Source organism: Charadrius vociferus, unplaced genomic scaffold (genome assembly GCF_000708025.1).
Source record: "Charadrius vociferus isolate BGI_N301 unplaced genomic scaffold, ASM70802v2 scaffold323, whole genome shotgun sequence".
Taxonomy (NCBI): Eukaryota; Metazoa; Chordata; class Aves; order Charadriiformes; family Charadriidae; genus Charadrius; species Charadrius vociferus.
In genome coordinates, this window is record NW_009647692.1 from 1,929,704 (window position 1) to 1,942,812 (window position 13,109).

Here is a 13,109-nt window from a genome sequence, read left to right on the forward strand (position 1 = left end):
AAAGAGTGGGTGTGGGGGCTTGTGTCTCATCTTCCCAAATTCACGTCTTGTTCTGGTGAGGGAATGAATGGGTGCTGAGCTTGAGCATCATCCCCTTCCCAAACCCTTGTCCTGCTGGGGGAGCAGTTGGGTGCTGGGCTTGGGCCTCGTACTCTGTCCAAGGCCTCATCCTACCCTGGTGAGGGAAGGGTTGGTGCTGCCTTGGGCCTAATTCTCCTCCCTAGGCCTCATCCTGCCCTGGAATGGCTGCTAGGGCTGTGGTCTTCCTCCCTCAAGACCCCATCCTGCCCTGGGCTGGGTGCTTGGGGTTTTGAGGTTTTCCTCAGACTTGGGTGGCAAGACCCTGAGGTGATCTTGTGATTTAGGGATAAAAAGTATGCGGTTCTGCCTTGTGGGGAGGATGCCTCTGTAACTCCACGGGGGAATGAGATGAGGCTGGGGCCTTGCCCTGTGGATGGGGTGACACTTGAAGCTGCTCCCTGCCCCACAGCGGGTGCAGGGGACGTTCCCTCCAGCAGCACAGCTGGCTGCCAGCCCCTGTCCAAGGATGCTGTGCCCTGGAGCAGTGCTGGGGAGGGCAGACTGGCCAGCACTTGCAGCTCCACTGAAGGATAATCATTTTGGTTTTTTTCTATGGCGCTGTTGGCCCTCGGCGGCGTGGGCCTGCACTGAGATGCTCCTTGCCTAAACAATGAGGAGGAAAGATGCTTTTTGCAGGTCGCTCTGTGGCTGGTTATATAATGGCAAATGCCCTCTGAACCTAGCGTGCAGTGGAAGTGTACAAAGGCCTGATGTGCATGAGAGCTTCCTTTCCCTAAAGAGGCTTTCCTGGAGGATTGACCCACAAGTGAATCTCTGCTACTTCCCTTTTCCTGTGGGCTGGACCCCCAGAAGGCTTTTCCAAGGGACTTCCAGATTCCTGGATAGTGAATCCAAATCTGTGGGCCGTTGGTTGGGCTGTTCTGAGCCATAACTTGTCCTGCTGGGGTTTCTGGGCCACAGGCTAACACCCACTGTCATAAACCACATCACAGAGGGGAACAAACTGCCTGGAAGTGGCTTTACCAGAGCTGTGGTAGGGGTGCGTGCTCTCTGTTGGCATTTGAGCTCAGTTCCTGTCATTCCTCCTGATGCTGTTAGTGTATGTTAATAGCAGTGCTCTATTAAACATTTTATCTAAAGCGTATAAATTAAGGTTGCAATAGAAGTCTTCAACTGCAGGCAGAGTGAAGAATTGAAGTATTGTAATCATAGGGCTGTAATTATGTAACTGGATTCTCTTTCTCTCTTGATAGCAGGCTCCTTTAATTGCTGTAACAAAGCTACTCCTTCAGTTTTCTGGGACTGTTCCAGGAAGCGATCATTGCAGCAGATTTTCCTCACTCCCCAGTAGAGCTAAAAATGTGTAGTTTCACTATTTCAAAACGTGCTTGGTAGTATCACTCAAGACTTACAGCACTGCAAAAGGATTTAGGAAACTTAATGGTGCTCTGCAGGCTTAATTGGAGGCACTCCTTGCCATTAAGAAGCTTATTCCCACAAAGTTTTAATATGCTCTGGTAAGAGCTGCTGCCAAGGTGAGCAGCTGTGGTCCTTCTCAGCGCAGACCTTCGCTTGACCGGTCCCCCAGATAACATGTGCCTCCTGACTGAGCCTCACGTGTGGCTTGGGAGCGAGGGCTCTGGTGCCTGGGAGGATGTTGGAGTGTGTCATCCAGCAGCAGGACTGCACGGGGCTCCTTCCCCAGGGCGTGCGTCATGGCCTTTGCCTGAAGAAAGGCTGCAGGGCTGGGATTCCCATTCCCTGTTTTCTAGGGTAATATGAACTGCACTGGAAACTTCCCAATGCTGAACGCCTTCCTGGAAGGCCACGGCAGACCCACATGTACACGGCTTCAGTGGCTGGTGTGAAGCACCTGAACTAACTTAGTGAAGGGGGCTACACACTTGGTGCCAGTGTAGCACTTTCTAGTTTCTTAAAGGTCACGGGCAGCAGTAGCAGGCTGGCTTCTAGCATCTGTGTTGTGGGTCATAGTGGGGGTGGAAAGGAGGCCGCTCTGCCAGGCCCTAGCTGTGCTAGCTCCGTGGTGGGGCGTGCTTCCCCCTGTTTCTAGGCTGCAGTGTAGTGTTAACCTGTTTCTGGCTTGTCAGACCAGCTTTGTCCCAGGGGAGCAGCTGAAGTCTGGGTTTCAGTGGCAAAGCAGCAGTGAGGGGATGATGATAGGCTGAATGCAGAACAGCACTCCTTCCAGGCTAAAGTAGCAGCAGTAACTGTAACTCCTGACATGGGGTGGAATAAAAGCGCTGCTGCTGCTAACACGCTTCCTGAGCCTCCCTGCTGGAGACAGGCAGTCTGGGATCCCTCGCTTGCAAGGCTCTGAACAGATGATGCTCCAAACCACTGGTGCACCTGGAAGGCAAACTTGGCTGTAGCCTATTGATGTATAGGAGGGCTGTGGCTCTTTACAGATCCCGTCTCCTCCCACACAGTAAGCTTTTTCTGCATGTGTTTAATGCAGATGCTGATGTTGGGCTATCTTTGATCTAACCTCCAGACAGTGCCAGTGCTACAGTGCTCCAGCTATAAGGGGCACTTTAGCCTGGGGCTACACTAGGCTGCCCCGATAAACTCACCCTGGCCATAACGGGGGGGTTTGTAGTATCGGCTTGTGACGCAGCCTGCCATAGAAAGGACAACCTCTGATGCACAGGAAGCTTCTCCTTTCTTGGGAAGGGACTAAAGGAATCTATGTTCTGCCTTAGGTTCACGATGTCTGACAGAAAGGCTGTGATCAAGAATGCGGACATGTCCGAGGACATGCAGCAGGATGCTGTAGACTGTGCTACACAGGCAATGGAGAAGTACAACATAGAAAAGGACATTGCAGCATATATAAAGAAGGTAACTATGGGATGAGGGGGATGCTCTGCCTGAGACTTCCTGAAGCTCTTAAGTATGTATGCCTGTCATGAGCATAAGTGTCTGTCTGAGACTTCATACTTGTGTGTTTGGAGGGAGAAGATGCTTTTTTTCTTTGCTTCTTGCTGTTTCCAAGAGGATAGAGTGACTTCTACAAGGTCGGAGGAGGGCTATGGCAGAGCAAGGCCTGGTTTGTTGCTCTGGCAAGCTCTGAGCAGACAGTGTGAGTGCTGTCCCTCTGGATTTGCCAGCCTAGAAAGAGCAGGCTGCGGTCTCTGTTTAGGACTTGCTCCACAGATGCTGCTGCTTGACTTGCAGTACCAGCGCAGGGTGGGATGACTCTGCTTAGCTCAAAGTGGGGAGCTGTGCATGTGTGGTTCTGTCTGCTGTGTTTCTGGCTCGGGGGGGGAGTGGTGTAGAGGAGGATGGGGCCTTGTGCTGGCTGGCAGGGTTGTGAAAGGTGCTGCTTTAAAAACAGCATAAGCAGCTGGCCTGGCCTGTGAAGATGTGTCTCCCCATTTGCAGGAGTCCATTAACTTGAGTCTCATGCTTGATGGCGTCTGGGGAGCTGTCAGTTCCCTCTGTAGCTGCTTCTCCAAGTGGTTGGGCAAAGTGCTTTTGAAGGAAGAAAGTGTGGCTTCATAAGCAATGCAGTCCTGGCACCTGGGCTAGCTTTTGGGCCTTGCTTGTAATCGAAGCTTGAATGTGAAGGATTCAAAGGTGTCTCCTAACTTCTCGGATCACTTTGATCGGAGGCAAGGCTTACCTCAAAGTGCTTGGGGCAATGCAGCCTGTAAAGTGAGTGCAACAGAAGGCATCCAAAAAGAAGCTGGCCTTTATTTCCTGAGAGTGTGTTGGGAGGAGGGAAGCAATTTGATGCACCTTCATGCCCTGGCAAGAAAGCTTTTCCTTACTTCAAAGATTACCTGCAAAGAGCTCAAACTGTCTTGCTGCTGTCTGAGGACTAACACTTGCTTTAATCTTGAATGTTGAGTCTGTTCTTTTGGCTCTGTCTCAGGGGAGGGAAGGGTGTTCTTGGGGAGTTGTGTATTAATTAGAGGGAGGAGAATGGTCTTTAACCCTGTCTTACCTGCTGAGTAGGAGAAGACTGACTGTTAAGCCAGCATTCAGCTTGCTGAACTCTGACTTCTTGGGTCTTCATGTGCTGTCTGCCCTTAGAATTTGCCTGCTCATTTTCAATGCAGATTTTCTCCCCTTTATGTGAAGAGACCTAAACAACAGAAGCCAGACTTTTCCTTTTTTTTTTTGTTTCAGGTGACCTTTAACTCAAATGCCTTGCTGGAGCAGACATGCCAAAAATTTTTTTTTTGTGAGTGGGCTTGGAATGGGAGAGGAGAAATATTCCCCTGAGCTAGCCTACATGCAGGGCTTGAATAGCACTGTACCAAGGAGAGCTTTTAGGTCTGCTCTTTCTGCCCAGGGCTGATAGATGCTCTAAGTCTCAGGAGAGAATTTGTTTGTGCTGGATCCTTCAAACAATCCAGTGCAGAGGTCTGGTTGTGTCAGTCACTACCTCGCTTAATATAATAGTGTCTTGCAGTGGGGAATCTAAAGATGCTGCAGGTGGGAGGAGAGGCGGTAGTGTGTGAACAGAACCAGCTAAGAACTTGTGCTTAGAACTATTTTCATGTGGGCTTTCTTGGCCTTAATGCCTCTCTTCTCTTTCTTCAGGAATTTGACAAGAAATACAACCCAACTTGGCACTGCATTGTTGGCAGAAACTTTGGCAGCTATGTAACACACGAGACAAAGCACTTCATCTATTTTTACTTGGGTCAGGTTGCAATTCTTCTCTTCAAGTCTGGATAGGAAGTAGGAGCGAGTGAAATTTGGACTGTAATGCACTGATGGCTGAAGCCACGACTCCCTTTAACATGGCTATGCCGCTGCATGGACTGTATACTATATTTAATGTGTATATGTTGCAGTAAAAATCTACTTCTGTTTAGTTGCCTGGGAAGAAGGCGGCATTTTTTTTGTTACTGCTTTTTTTGGTTGTATTGCACTAGGAAACCTGTAAATGCTTAAACAATGGCCTTTACGTGGGAAGAAATAAAACTATTCCACAACAGCTCCCTCAGTGGTAACTCCTTCTTTGAGGCTGGGAAAACTTCTTTGGGCAGGCCAAAAGACCCTGACTTCCTTACCGAGTTTTATTAGACTGTTAATCTTGTAACGAGGAGCAAAGCCAGTGTGAGCCTCTGTACCCACCCTGCAGACTGTAGAGAGCTGGCTCTCCCAGTAACCTCAGTGCAGGTGCTTAGACCTTCCCTGAAAGCTGGTGGGGTGGCTTGACTATGTGGCTTTAACACACAAGTTGAACTCCACCTCGGACTGTGATAAACAGACTTGCAGCTGGCACCCTCGGTGTTCTCTTTCAGTGCCCATCACTGTATTTTTGGCTCTGCTGAAACATTGACCTAGACTTGTAAAGCGACTCAGCCCGGTCTAGAAGACTTCAGCAAAGCCCCCCGAGTTGCTGCTTGCTGCAGAAAGCAGCATCCTGTGGCTGAAGTCTTTAGACCTTGATAGAGATCTAAAGCCACGTGGCCCATCCCTGAAATGGAGTAGGATATCAAATTGGTGACTACTGACAACAGCTCTATTTGGCATGTTCTTAGCCAGTTGTCTCAACACTGCCTTAACTTGATGCTCTCCTTAAAGCAAGCTAGTCATGTGGAAGACTTGTAAGTGGCCACTGTCTCCTTTTTTTTTTTATTATTATTTTCTGTAGCTGATAAGCTATTTCTGGAGGATTGTCCTCCATGTTCTGATATCTGCTTTTGTTCTTAAAGCACAGTACCAAGAAGTTTAAATTTACATGTGATGTTTGTGTGAAGGAAACTCATGTGACATCTGCTTCAATGGCAGACAAATGTCTTGGTCTCCAATAGGTTCAGCAGTGATGTTGTCTTAGTATGTACTGAGTCTTGGATTACACTGCAGGAAGTTCTTTTTATCTGGGTGTGGAGAATTGCTGTGTGATGACAAGTGAATATCTGGTGCTTGTCATAAGGTCTATTTGTTGGCTTGCTGACTAATGCATAGACAATATCACTGGGCTGGTGAGCCTAACTTGTGTCTCTGGGGTGAATTTGGTGTTGGTAATAAGTCACTGCTGGGGGAGAAAGGGCAGAGTGAAGGGAGCTCTTCATTGTGAAATGACTTGATGACCCAGGTCGACTACTTCCTGAAGTAAAAGTCCTTCTTGTCTCTGTGCAAAATCCAAAGTATGCCTAATTTTGTAATATTGATAGAACAATGTTGTAACTAGAAAGAATGTAGCTGTCATAACTTCATGTTGATGGAAATGTCTGCACTGGGGTAATGTGCCTTGGACTGTCCGGGGCACTCTTGTGGTCTTGTCTATTCAGAACTCCGCTCTGGATCTGAAAGGAGAATGTTTTGGGTTTGTTTCTTTTTTTTTTTTTTTCCAAGCATGAGTGTAATGTGAACCTGTTCACGGTCTCTCGTGGAGGAAGATCTGTTCCCTTCATAACTGCAATGGCTCAAATACCATTTATTTTTTTCAAACATTAAAGGTGAATTGACACATTTAAACAGCCTCTAGTTTCTTCATTGCCAGCTGTCCCAAGCAACATCTGCACTTGTCTGGAGAGGGTGAGCAGCAAGTTCTCTGCCCTGGAAGATGCTGATGATCCAAAGGAGGCAGGTTTGCAGAGGGTGAAACTTGACCTGAGGAGCGTATGTGGCCCATCTGTGCTGGTGCTGACCTCCAACCTGGCTCAAACACTGTGCCAGAAGGAGGGATGGAGGGGAGTGTGTCCTCCTGCAGCACTGATGGGATGCTCCTGTGCCAAGTAACCTAGATCTGAAGGCGCTGGGGCTAACCTCTTAATGCCTTCAGACACACTGGGGGTGGTACAGCAGCTGGGGTCCTGGCTCCTGTACATGCTCAAAGGCGTCTCCCTCCTTTGCAGGAAAGTGGCGTTCCCTTTCAGACTTCCTCCCTGTGCTTGGTAGAAAGGTGAGATTTGAAACTTTTGCGGTTGCCTGAAGCTGCTGTGCGTTCAATGCCTCTCGCACTGCAGGGGCTTTGGGCTTGCCCTTAAACAACCCCCCTCAGCTTGCTATCTTGCTTCTGAGGCAGCCTAAATTTGGGGTTGTGGCCTCCCTGATATTTTTGAAAAGCTGTGGGCTCTTGCCAACTACAGTAGTGTAACAGCTATGCTTTGGGACAGCAACACCAGCAGGAGGAACGAGGGGAGGTGTAGCTGCAGACAAACATGACTCATGGTGAGCAGCTATAAAATGAGCTGAACCCGAATCTCCCAAGCAAGCAGCAGTACGGCTGTTACACACAGGCAATCTGCTATAACCTAACCTGGCAGTGCTGAAAAGCAGAGGTGGTTTCTACTTTGGGGGGAGCTGGGAATGATGCTCCTCCCCCGGTAGTCCCAGCAAGCCTTTTAGCAGGAAGTGTAGTTGCAGGGCTTAAGCTCCAGACATGCTGTGCTGGGTCTGGGTTAACACTGTGGCTCCAAATACTTTGCAGCCTGCTGGGGTAGTTGAGGGCTCTTAGCCAAAGCAAGTGGTGGAGAAACTGGCTCCTGAATGCCAGCTGCAGCACAGGGGGCTGCTCATCTGAACCTCAGCTGAAAAACTGAGTTCTGACTGTGGGGGAAAGTGCTCCTTCCAGCCACGTATCCACTGGCCGAGGGGCTGGTATAAATCAGTCCCTGGTGGGATGGGGAGGCCCTGCCAGGGCTGGAAGGATGGTGTGCCCTGGAGCTGATGCACACAAACAGAAAGTAGGTTTGGTGCTTCCCTGCATGTGTCACTGCAGCAGGAGTCCCGCTTGAGGCTAAGGAAAGGAAGCTCTGGCTCACACCTTCAGCAATTAGGCAGTGAAACCGAGCCCTGCTCACCTCCCCGTAACCCCTGCAACGCACACTGGTACTGTGCGTCCCCCACCTTCCCCTTAAAGTATCTTCGACGCAGCACTGGGGCTCTGAAAGATACAGGCTGCCTAAAATTAAGTAGTACTTTGCTCTATACAGCTGAGAGCAGGGTGAGGTTTTAAAGTGGAGGTTTCTGTCCCTGCTGCCTTCCCCTCCTGCTCCCCAGCAGCTGTCTGACACAGCTTTTGGCTTTGACTTTTTCCATTGCTGGGCTCCGCTTTGTCTCCAGTTTCCACCAGGCGCAGGTGTCCTGCGTGATGCCTCAAAGCATTAACTGTTTCCGTGCTGGAGAGGCCACCAGTGTCCCCAGGACGGCTGCTCAGTTTTGACAGGGGCATGAAGCTGTTTGGAAACATCTGCATCTGGGGCGCTGAGTGGAAGGTATGTATTTGGGGGGGAAACATCTGGAGAAAGAAACTGCTTCTAGATGTGTTTGGGTAAAAATGCTATTTAAATGTAAAATCAACCAACATACGTTGCTGTCCTGCCTTCCAAGCATTCACAAAACGTCTGATTGTGGGGGAGTCTGGGTTGCCGGCTGCTGCTTGTGGGTGGGGGTCTGGGTGCAGGACAGTGTCTGCAGATGTGCGTGTGCACTCGCTGCGGGTAATGGTGCGGTTCGTGGTTGGGGAGAGTGTCACATTATTTTCTCTTGTACAAGCCAAGTTATGCAGTTCCTCATGTTGAGTATTTCTTCCAGATGTGGCCTTACAAAAGCAAAGCTCTGCGGCACTGAAGAGCAGACAGGCTGGTTTTGGGTAGCTGTGTTCCAGGTGTGTAACTACTAGACATTATCTAGGATTCATTCTTCTGCGGAGGGAGTGTGGTGTAAAGCCACAGGAGAAGGTGTGTGACTCCAGGGAGAGCTAGCCTCGCTCCCTGCCTGCCTGGCACGATGTTCTTCCCTCTTATCTGTGACCACCTGGGACTCTGGGAAGGGACAAAGTGACAGCGATGTCATCCCCACCCTGGGCATCCTGCTCCTGTGGGAACACCCAGGCTGAAGGTCAGCGCTCTCCTTCCCTCCCGCCCAGCAAAGCCGTCCTGCGGTGCTGCCATCGCGGTGCCAATCTTCCCCAAGCACGTGGAAGCAGAGCCTGTCGCTGGTAAACCGGTTCCCAACAGACGTGTTCCTTCTCACAGCGCTTTTGCGGGAGATTTGAGATGTAGAGAGAAAACGTGGAAATCATTTTTAGCTCGCTTTCAGTCTCCGACGGGTAAATCCTTAGGAGGCCGGTGCCACGCGGTGAAGGAAGCAGGGCTGTGCCATCCCTGCCCACCCGAGGTTTCCCTGCTTTGTTCTATTTTTTGAGCAACGATTCTGACACCCTTTCCCAGACTGTGACTCATAGCAGCACTCTCTGTGCATAAGCCATGCGTCTCAGAGCGCTTTATAGATACAGGAGCTGCAGGAGCCTCACAGGAGCCAACTGTGTTTATTAAAAGATGATCATATGTTTCCTCCCTTAAGGCAGTGTCTAGCTGAGGCTGAGTAATAACTCATTACCAACGAGACAAATAACTGCTGATCATCAGGTCAGCGCCTTCACCAGCCCTTCTGTTAGCGACGGCGGGCGCCATGCTCCTCCTGCACCGAGCACCGGTGGTCTCGGCGCCCAGCACAGCAGGGTAAGAAGGGAGTTGCCCTGCCGGACCCCGCTCCGGTCCCCATCCCTTGCCCTGCCGGCAGCCCAAGCAGGGGCAACCCTGGTGGGGGGCAACCCCAGGCTCTGCTCTGCTGTTCAGCGGGGTTTGGCCCTGGGGTAAGCTCAGGGAATGGTTTCATCCAACCCTGGTGCAGCATTTCCTCCTGCCTGTGGAAGCGGGCTGCTGTCGTGGCCTTGCAGTCCACATCTTTCCGTCCTAGTGCTGCGGCCTCAGAGCAAATGCGCCAGAGCTCGCTGGGGCCTGGTGGAAAAATCGATGGCGGGCCAGCGCAGTGTGCTGCAGAGGCACCCCGGGAGCGCTGCCGGGGCTGTGGGTGAGGCGGAATGTCGCGGTCCGCCACATCCCCGTTCCCCGTGTGCCCCTTGCTGCCCGGTATGGCAGCACTTGCTCACCGGCCTCTCTGGAGGGGGCGGCAGCGGAGGGCAGCGCTGGCACTCATCCCCTTGCAGGACACGGAGCCGAGATCCTCGCGGGCTCGGTCAGAGGCTTTCCTCAGACGCCATCCTCTGGCGCGGCTGCCGCGGCCCTTCCCTGCCAAATGCCATGGCATCTCTCCATGTCCTTTGTTCCCTCCCTTGCTTACGCATCTTCGTTGATTTATGGCCGTTGCAGAGCAGCCCGACCGCAGCTCAGCTGCTTGCGCAGACCCCGGCCTCGCTGCGTGCCCTCGCCCCCGGCCAGCCGGGCAGGGAAGTTTTTTGGGGTGAGATCCAAGCCCCCCCTGCATTTAAACACACGCACGGCCTTTTCTTTCACCTCCTTCCAGCCTGGGTGTGAATGAAGTGTTTTCAGGGGGAGGAGATTGCTGGGAGCCCTGCTCTCCCTGTGCATTGGTTGCAGCCCATAAAAGCATCCGAGGAATTCGCCATGGCGGTCCCTGCGCGGGGCGAGCGCAGTGAAAGCCGCCCTTTGTTCCCGCAGCCCCGGCCACCGAGTCCCACGCAGGGACAGGGCTGGAATCTGCAGAGCTGGTTGTGTGCTGCCGCCGGCGCGTCGCCCTCGGTGGCCCCTGCGTGGGTGCCACACTGCACTGGGGCCATCGGGAAAGGGGTTTTGCCATGTCTGACCCCAGCTGGGGTGAGCAGCGTTAGGCGCTGCCGGGGCAGGATGAAAGGATTTCGCCAGGGTTTACCAGGAAGGCTGAGCACCCGGCGGTACACACGGTGTGACCCAAACTTTAGCCCCGTGTTGCTTAAGCTGAGTCAGAGGAACGGAAATCCCTTCTTACACAGATATTTTTCCCACAGAGTGTTTGATTACAGATTTTGGGGTTTAACCTCGCGCCCATCTCGCGCAGTTTCCTGGCTGGCCGTGCCGCTCGCCTGCTGCCTGCCGGGGCCGCTCCGGCAGGAAAGGACGGAGAGCTGACACCGCGCCAGGACGTGCCTCCGCCGCAGCCTGCGCACAGGCGGCTGGCGCCCAGCCCGGAACACGGCTCTGGAAAAAGAAAAAGAAAAAAAAAAAAAAAAAAAAAAAAAGCCTTTTTTGTTTTTGAGGAAAGCCCAGAACGCTTCGACAAGGACAAAAACCTCTTCCTAAATCTGGTTTAAAAAAAATTATTCTTTTTTTTTTCTCTAAGGGTTCAAAATGACCTGGACAAAAGCATCTGCTCCTCCGTGGGTCAGCTTGGACGCGGTAAACCCGGACCCACGTTGCAAAGGCTCCCTCTGAAACGGCAGCCTGGAGGGGGACTGAGGGATGGCACCCATGCGGCACCCTTCCAGCAGGGTCCCCCCCCATGGGTGTCAGCGGTCCCGCTGGCAGGGGGTCCCCGGACCTTTTCTGTGTTGTAATTAGCAGAAAAGGAGCACGGGGTGACTCAGCAGGCGCCGGGTGCCCGGCCAGGGTGCTGCCGCTGTCCTCCAGCAAGACTGACACGTGCAATGTCGGCAGAGCCTGGGCTGGCTAAAGATACCGGGTTACTTAAATATTTTACAGAAAATCATTAAGCAATTACATCTGGCAGATCTCGCATCATAGAAAAAGCAGCTTGAAGTCTGCGCAGTAAACAGGGCAATGCTGCCTGGTCGTTTGGGATGTCTTCTTGGAGTCTTAACTCCAATCCTTGCTTCGGAATAACTATAATTATCTCTTAATTGCCATTATTGTTTAACATTTTTAGCCTTTGCAAGTGCAAACTGTTACAGTTTTCCATGCAGATACAATCAGAAGCCAGGGTTCACAATGAAAGCAATTAAAATCCTGTGATTATTACAAGCCTGCATGTCTCTACAACAGCTTCAATCTGCATAACTTGCCAAGACGTAGGCTAGAAACTCAGACAAATTTAGCATTTATTTAGTAACCCAGCAAAGCTACTACCTCTTGCTGCCTTCAATAATTTGCATCTACGGCACTTTTTGGAAGGACACGAGCGTTGAGGGGAGGGGAAAGCAAGCATTTTCTAGAATACATCCCTGGAGAATATACAGCAAAGATAAAATTATGCACATGAATTATGCACATGAATTATGATTTCACTCCTATTTTTGTTGGGATTAGCTCATGTTTGGTGTGCATCCCTGGCAGGTTGCTGGCGGTTCGGCAGCGCGCAGAGCGCTCTCTCCCAACTCCCAGCAGGTGACTGCGGATTCGGGTCCCGTGTTCCCCACTCCGCCGGCAGCAGCAGCCTCCCGTGGGCTGCAGAGCTGCTCGGGGGGGATCCAGCCCACCGGTAACGATGGCAGCCCCTGCTCCTTCAGCCCTCTCAGGTCTGGGGCAAGTAGTTTTTCTGTGTTCATTTATTGGCACCTCTTCTGCAAGCATGCAATGGATGAAAACAGATTTAGGTGTAACACTGAAAAAGCGAGTCTGCGCTAATTTTGTATAGAGGGAGGCGTTTGCAGGCTCCACTGCCACCAGCCAGGCTTTGCCGGTGTCCCCCGAGTCCCCACCACCTCCCAGGGAAAGCAGACGTGGAAACATCCCAGCCTCTGCCAGCACTGGGGGAATAATGCCCGGGGAGAGGGGCACAAGGGGGAGGCAGTAACAGAGCAGGTTCCAAAATCTCTGCACCAGACTCGGCTGCAATCCCAGCACGCAGACCTTCCAGACCAAAACAGCCTGAGAGTCCTGAGCCCCAGTTCCAGGAGGGCTGCTGACCCCAACGCACGGGTGTTTCCATGTGAAAGGAGGTTTAATGGCCCTCATTGCAGGGGAGGAATTATCCTAATTAGCCAAATCACCAGGGCACCTGCAACCAGGGCAAGGCTGGACCCCAGCAAGTGGGACTCGAGGAGGAAGGTGGGGGTCCAGGCGATGTGGGTGCGGGCTCAGGCACCCTTCCTGTGGTGGAACCACATGAGGAAGCTCAGGGGGCTCATGGAAGCTCCCCAGCAGGGTCCTTCCCTTGCCATCCCACACCCCATCCCATCTCCCGTCACCGCCATCCCTTGCCATCCCACACACCCTGTCCCATCGCTGCTGCTGCCTCGGAGTAACATCCCTGACAACCCAGCAGTCGTTTGCATGAGAAAATGAGATTAGGAAAGTATTCCAAGTATTTGTGTCTGTCCTTCAGTGGCAAAGAAGCACGGAGCCAGCACTGTTTGTCCCGTCAGCTGGCCTGCAGCTTGGGAA

At 51.9% G+C, this 13,109-nt stretch overlaps 1 protein-coding gene across 1 annotated transcript; it reads left to right on the forward strand.

The window, feature by feature from the left end:
- The first annotated feature begins 2,748 nt into the window (after positions 1 to 2,748).
- Positions 2,749 to 6,501, forward strand: DYNLL2 (dynein, light chain, LC8-type 2). The gene is made up of 2 exons (XM_009881456.1): positions 2,749 to 2,901; positions 4,612 to 6,501. The coding sequence occupies exons 1-2, from the start codon at positions 2,749 to 2,751 to the stop codon at positions 4,747 to 4,749; spliced, it is 291 nt and encodes a 96-aa protein (XP_009879758.1). The 3' UTR covers positions 4,750 to 6,501.
- The last annotated feature ends 6,608 nt before the right edge of the window (positions 6,502 to 13,109 follow it).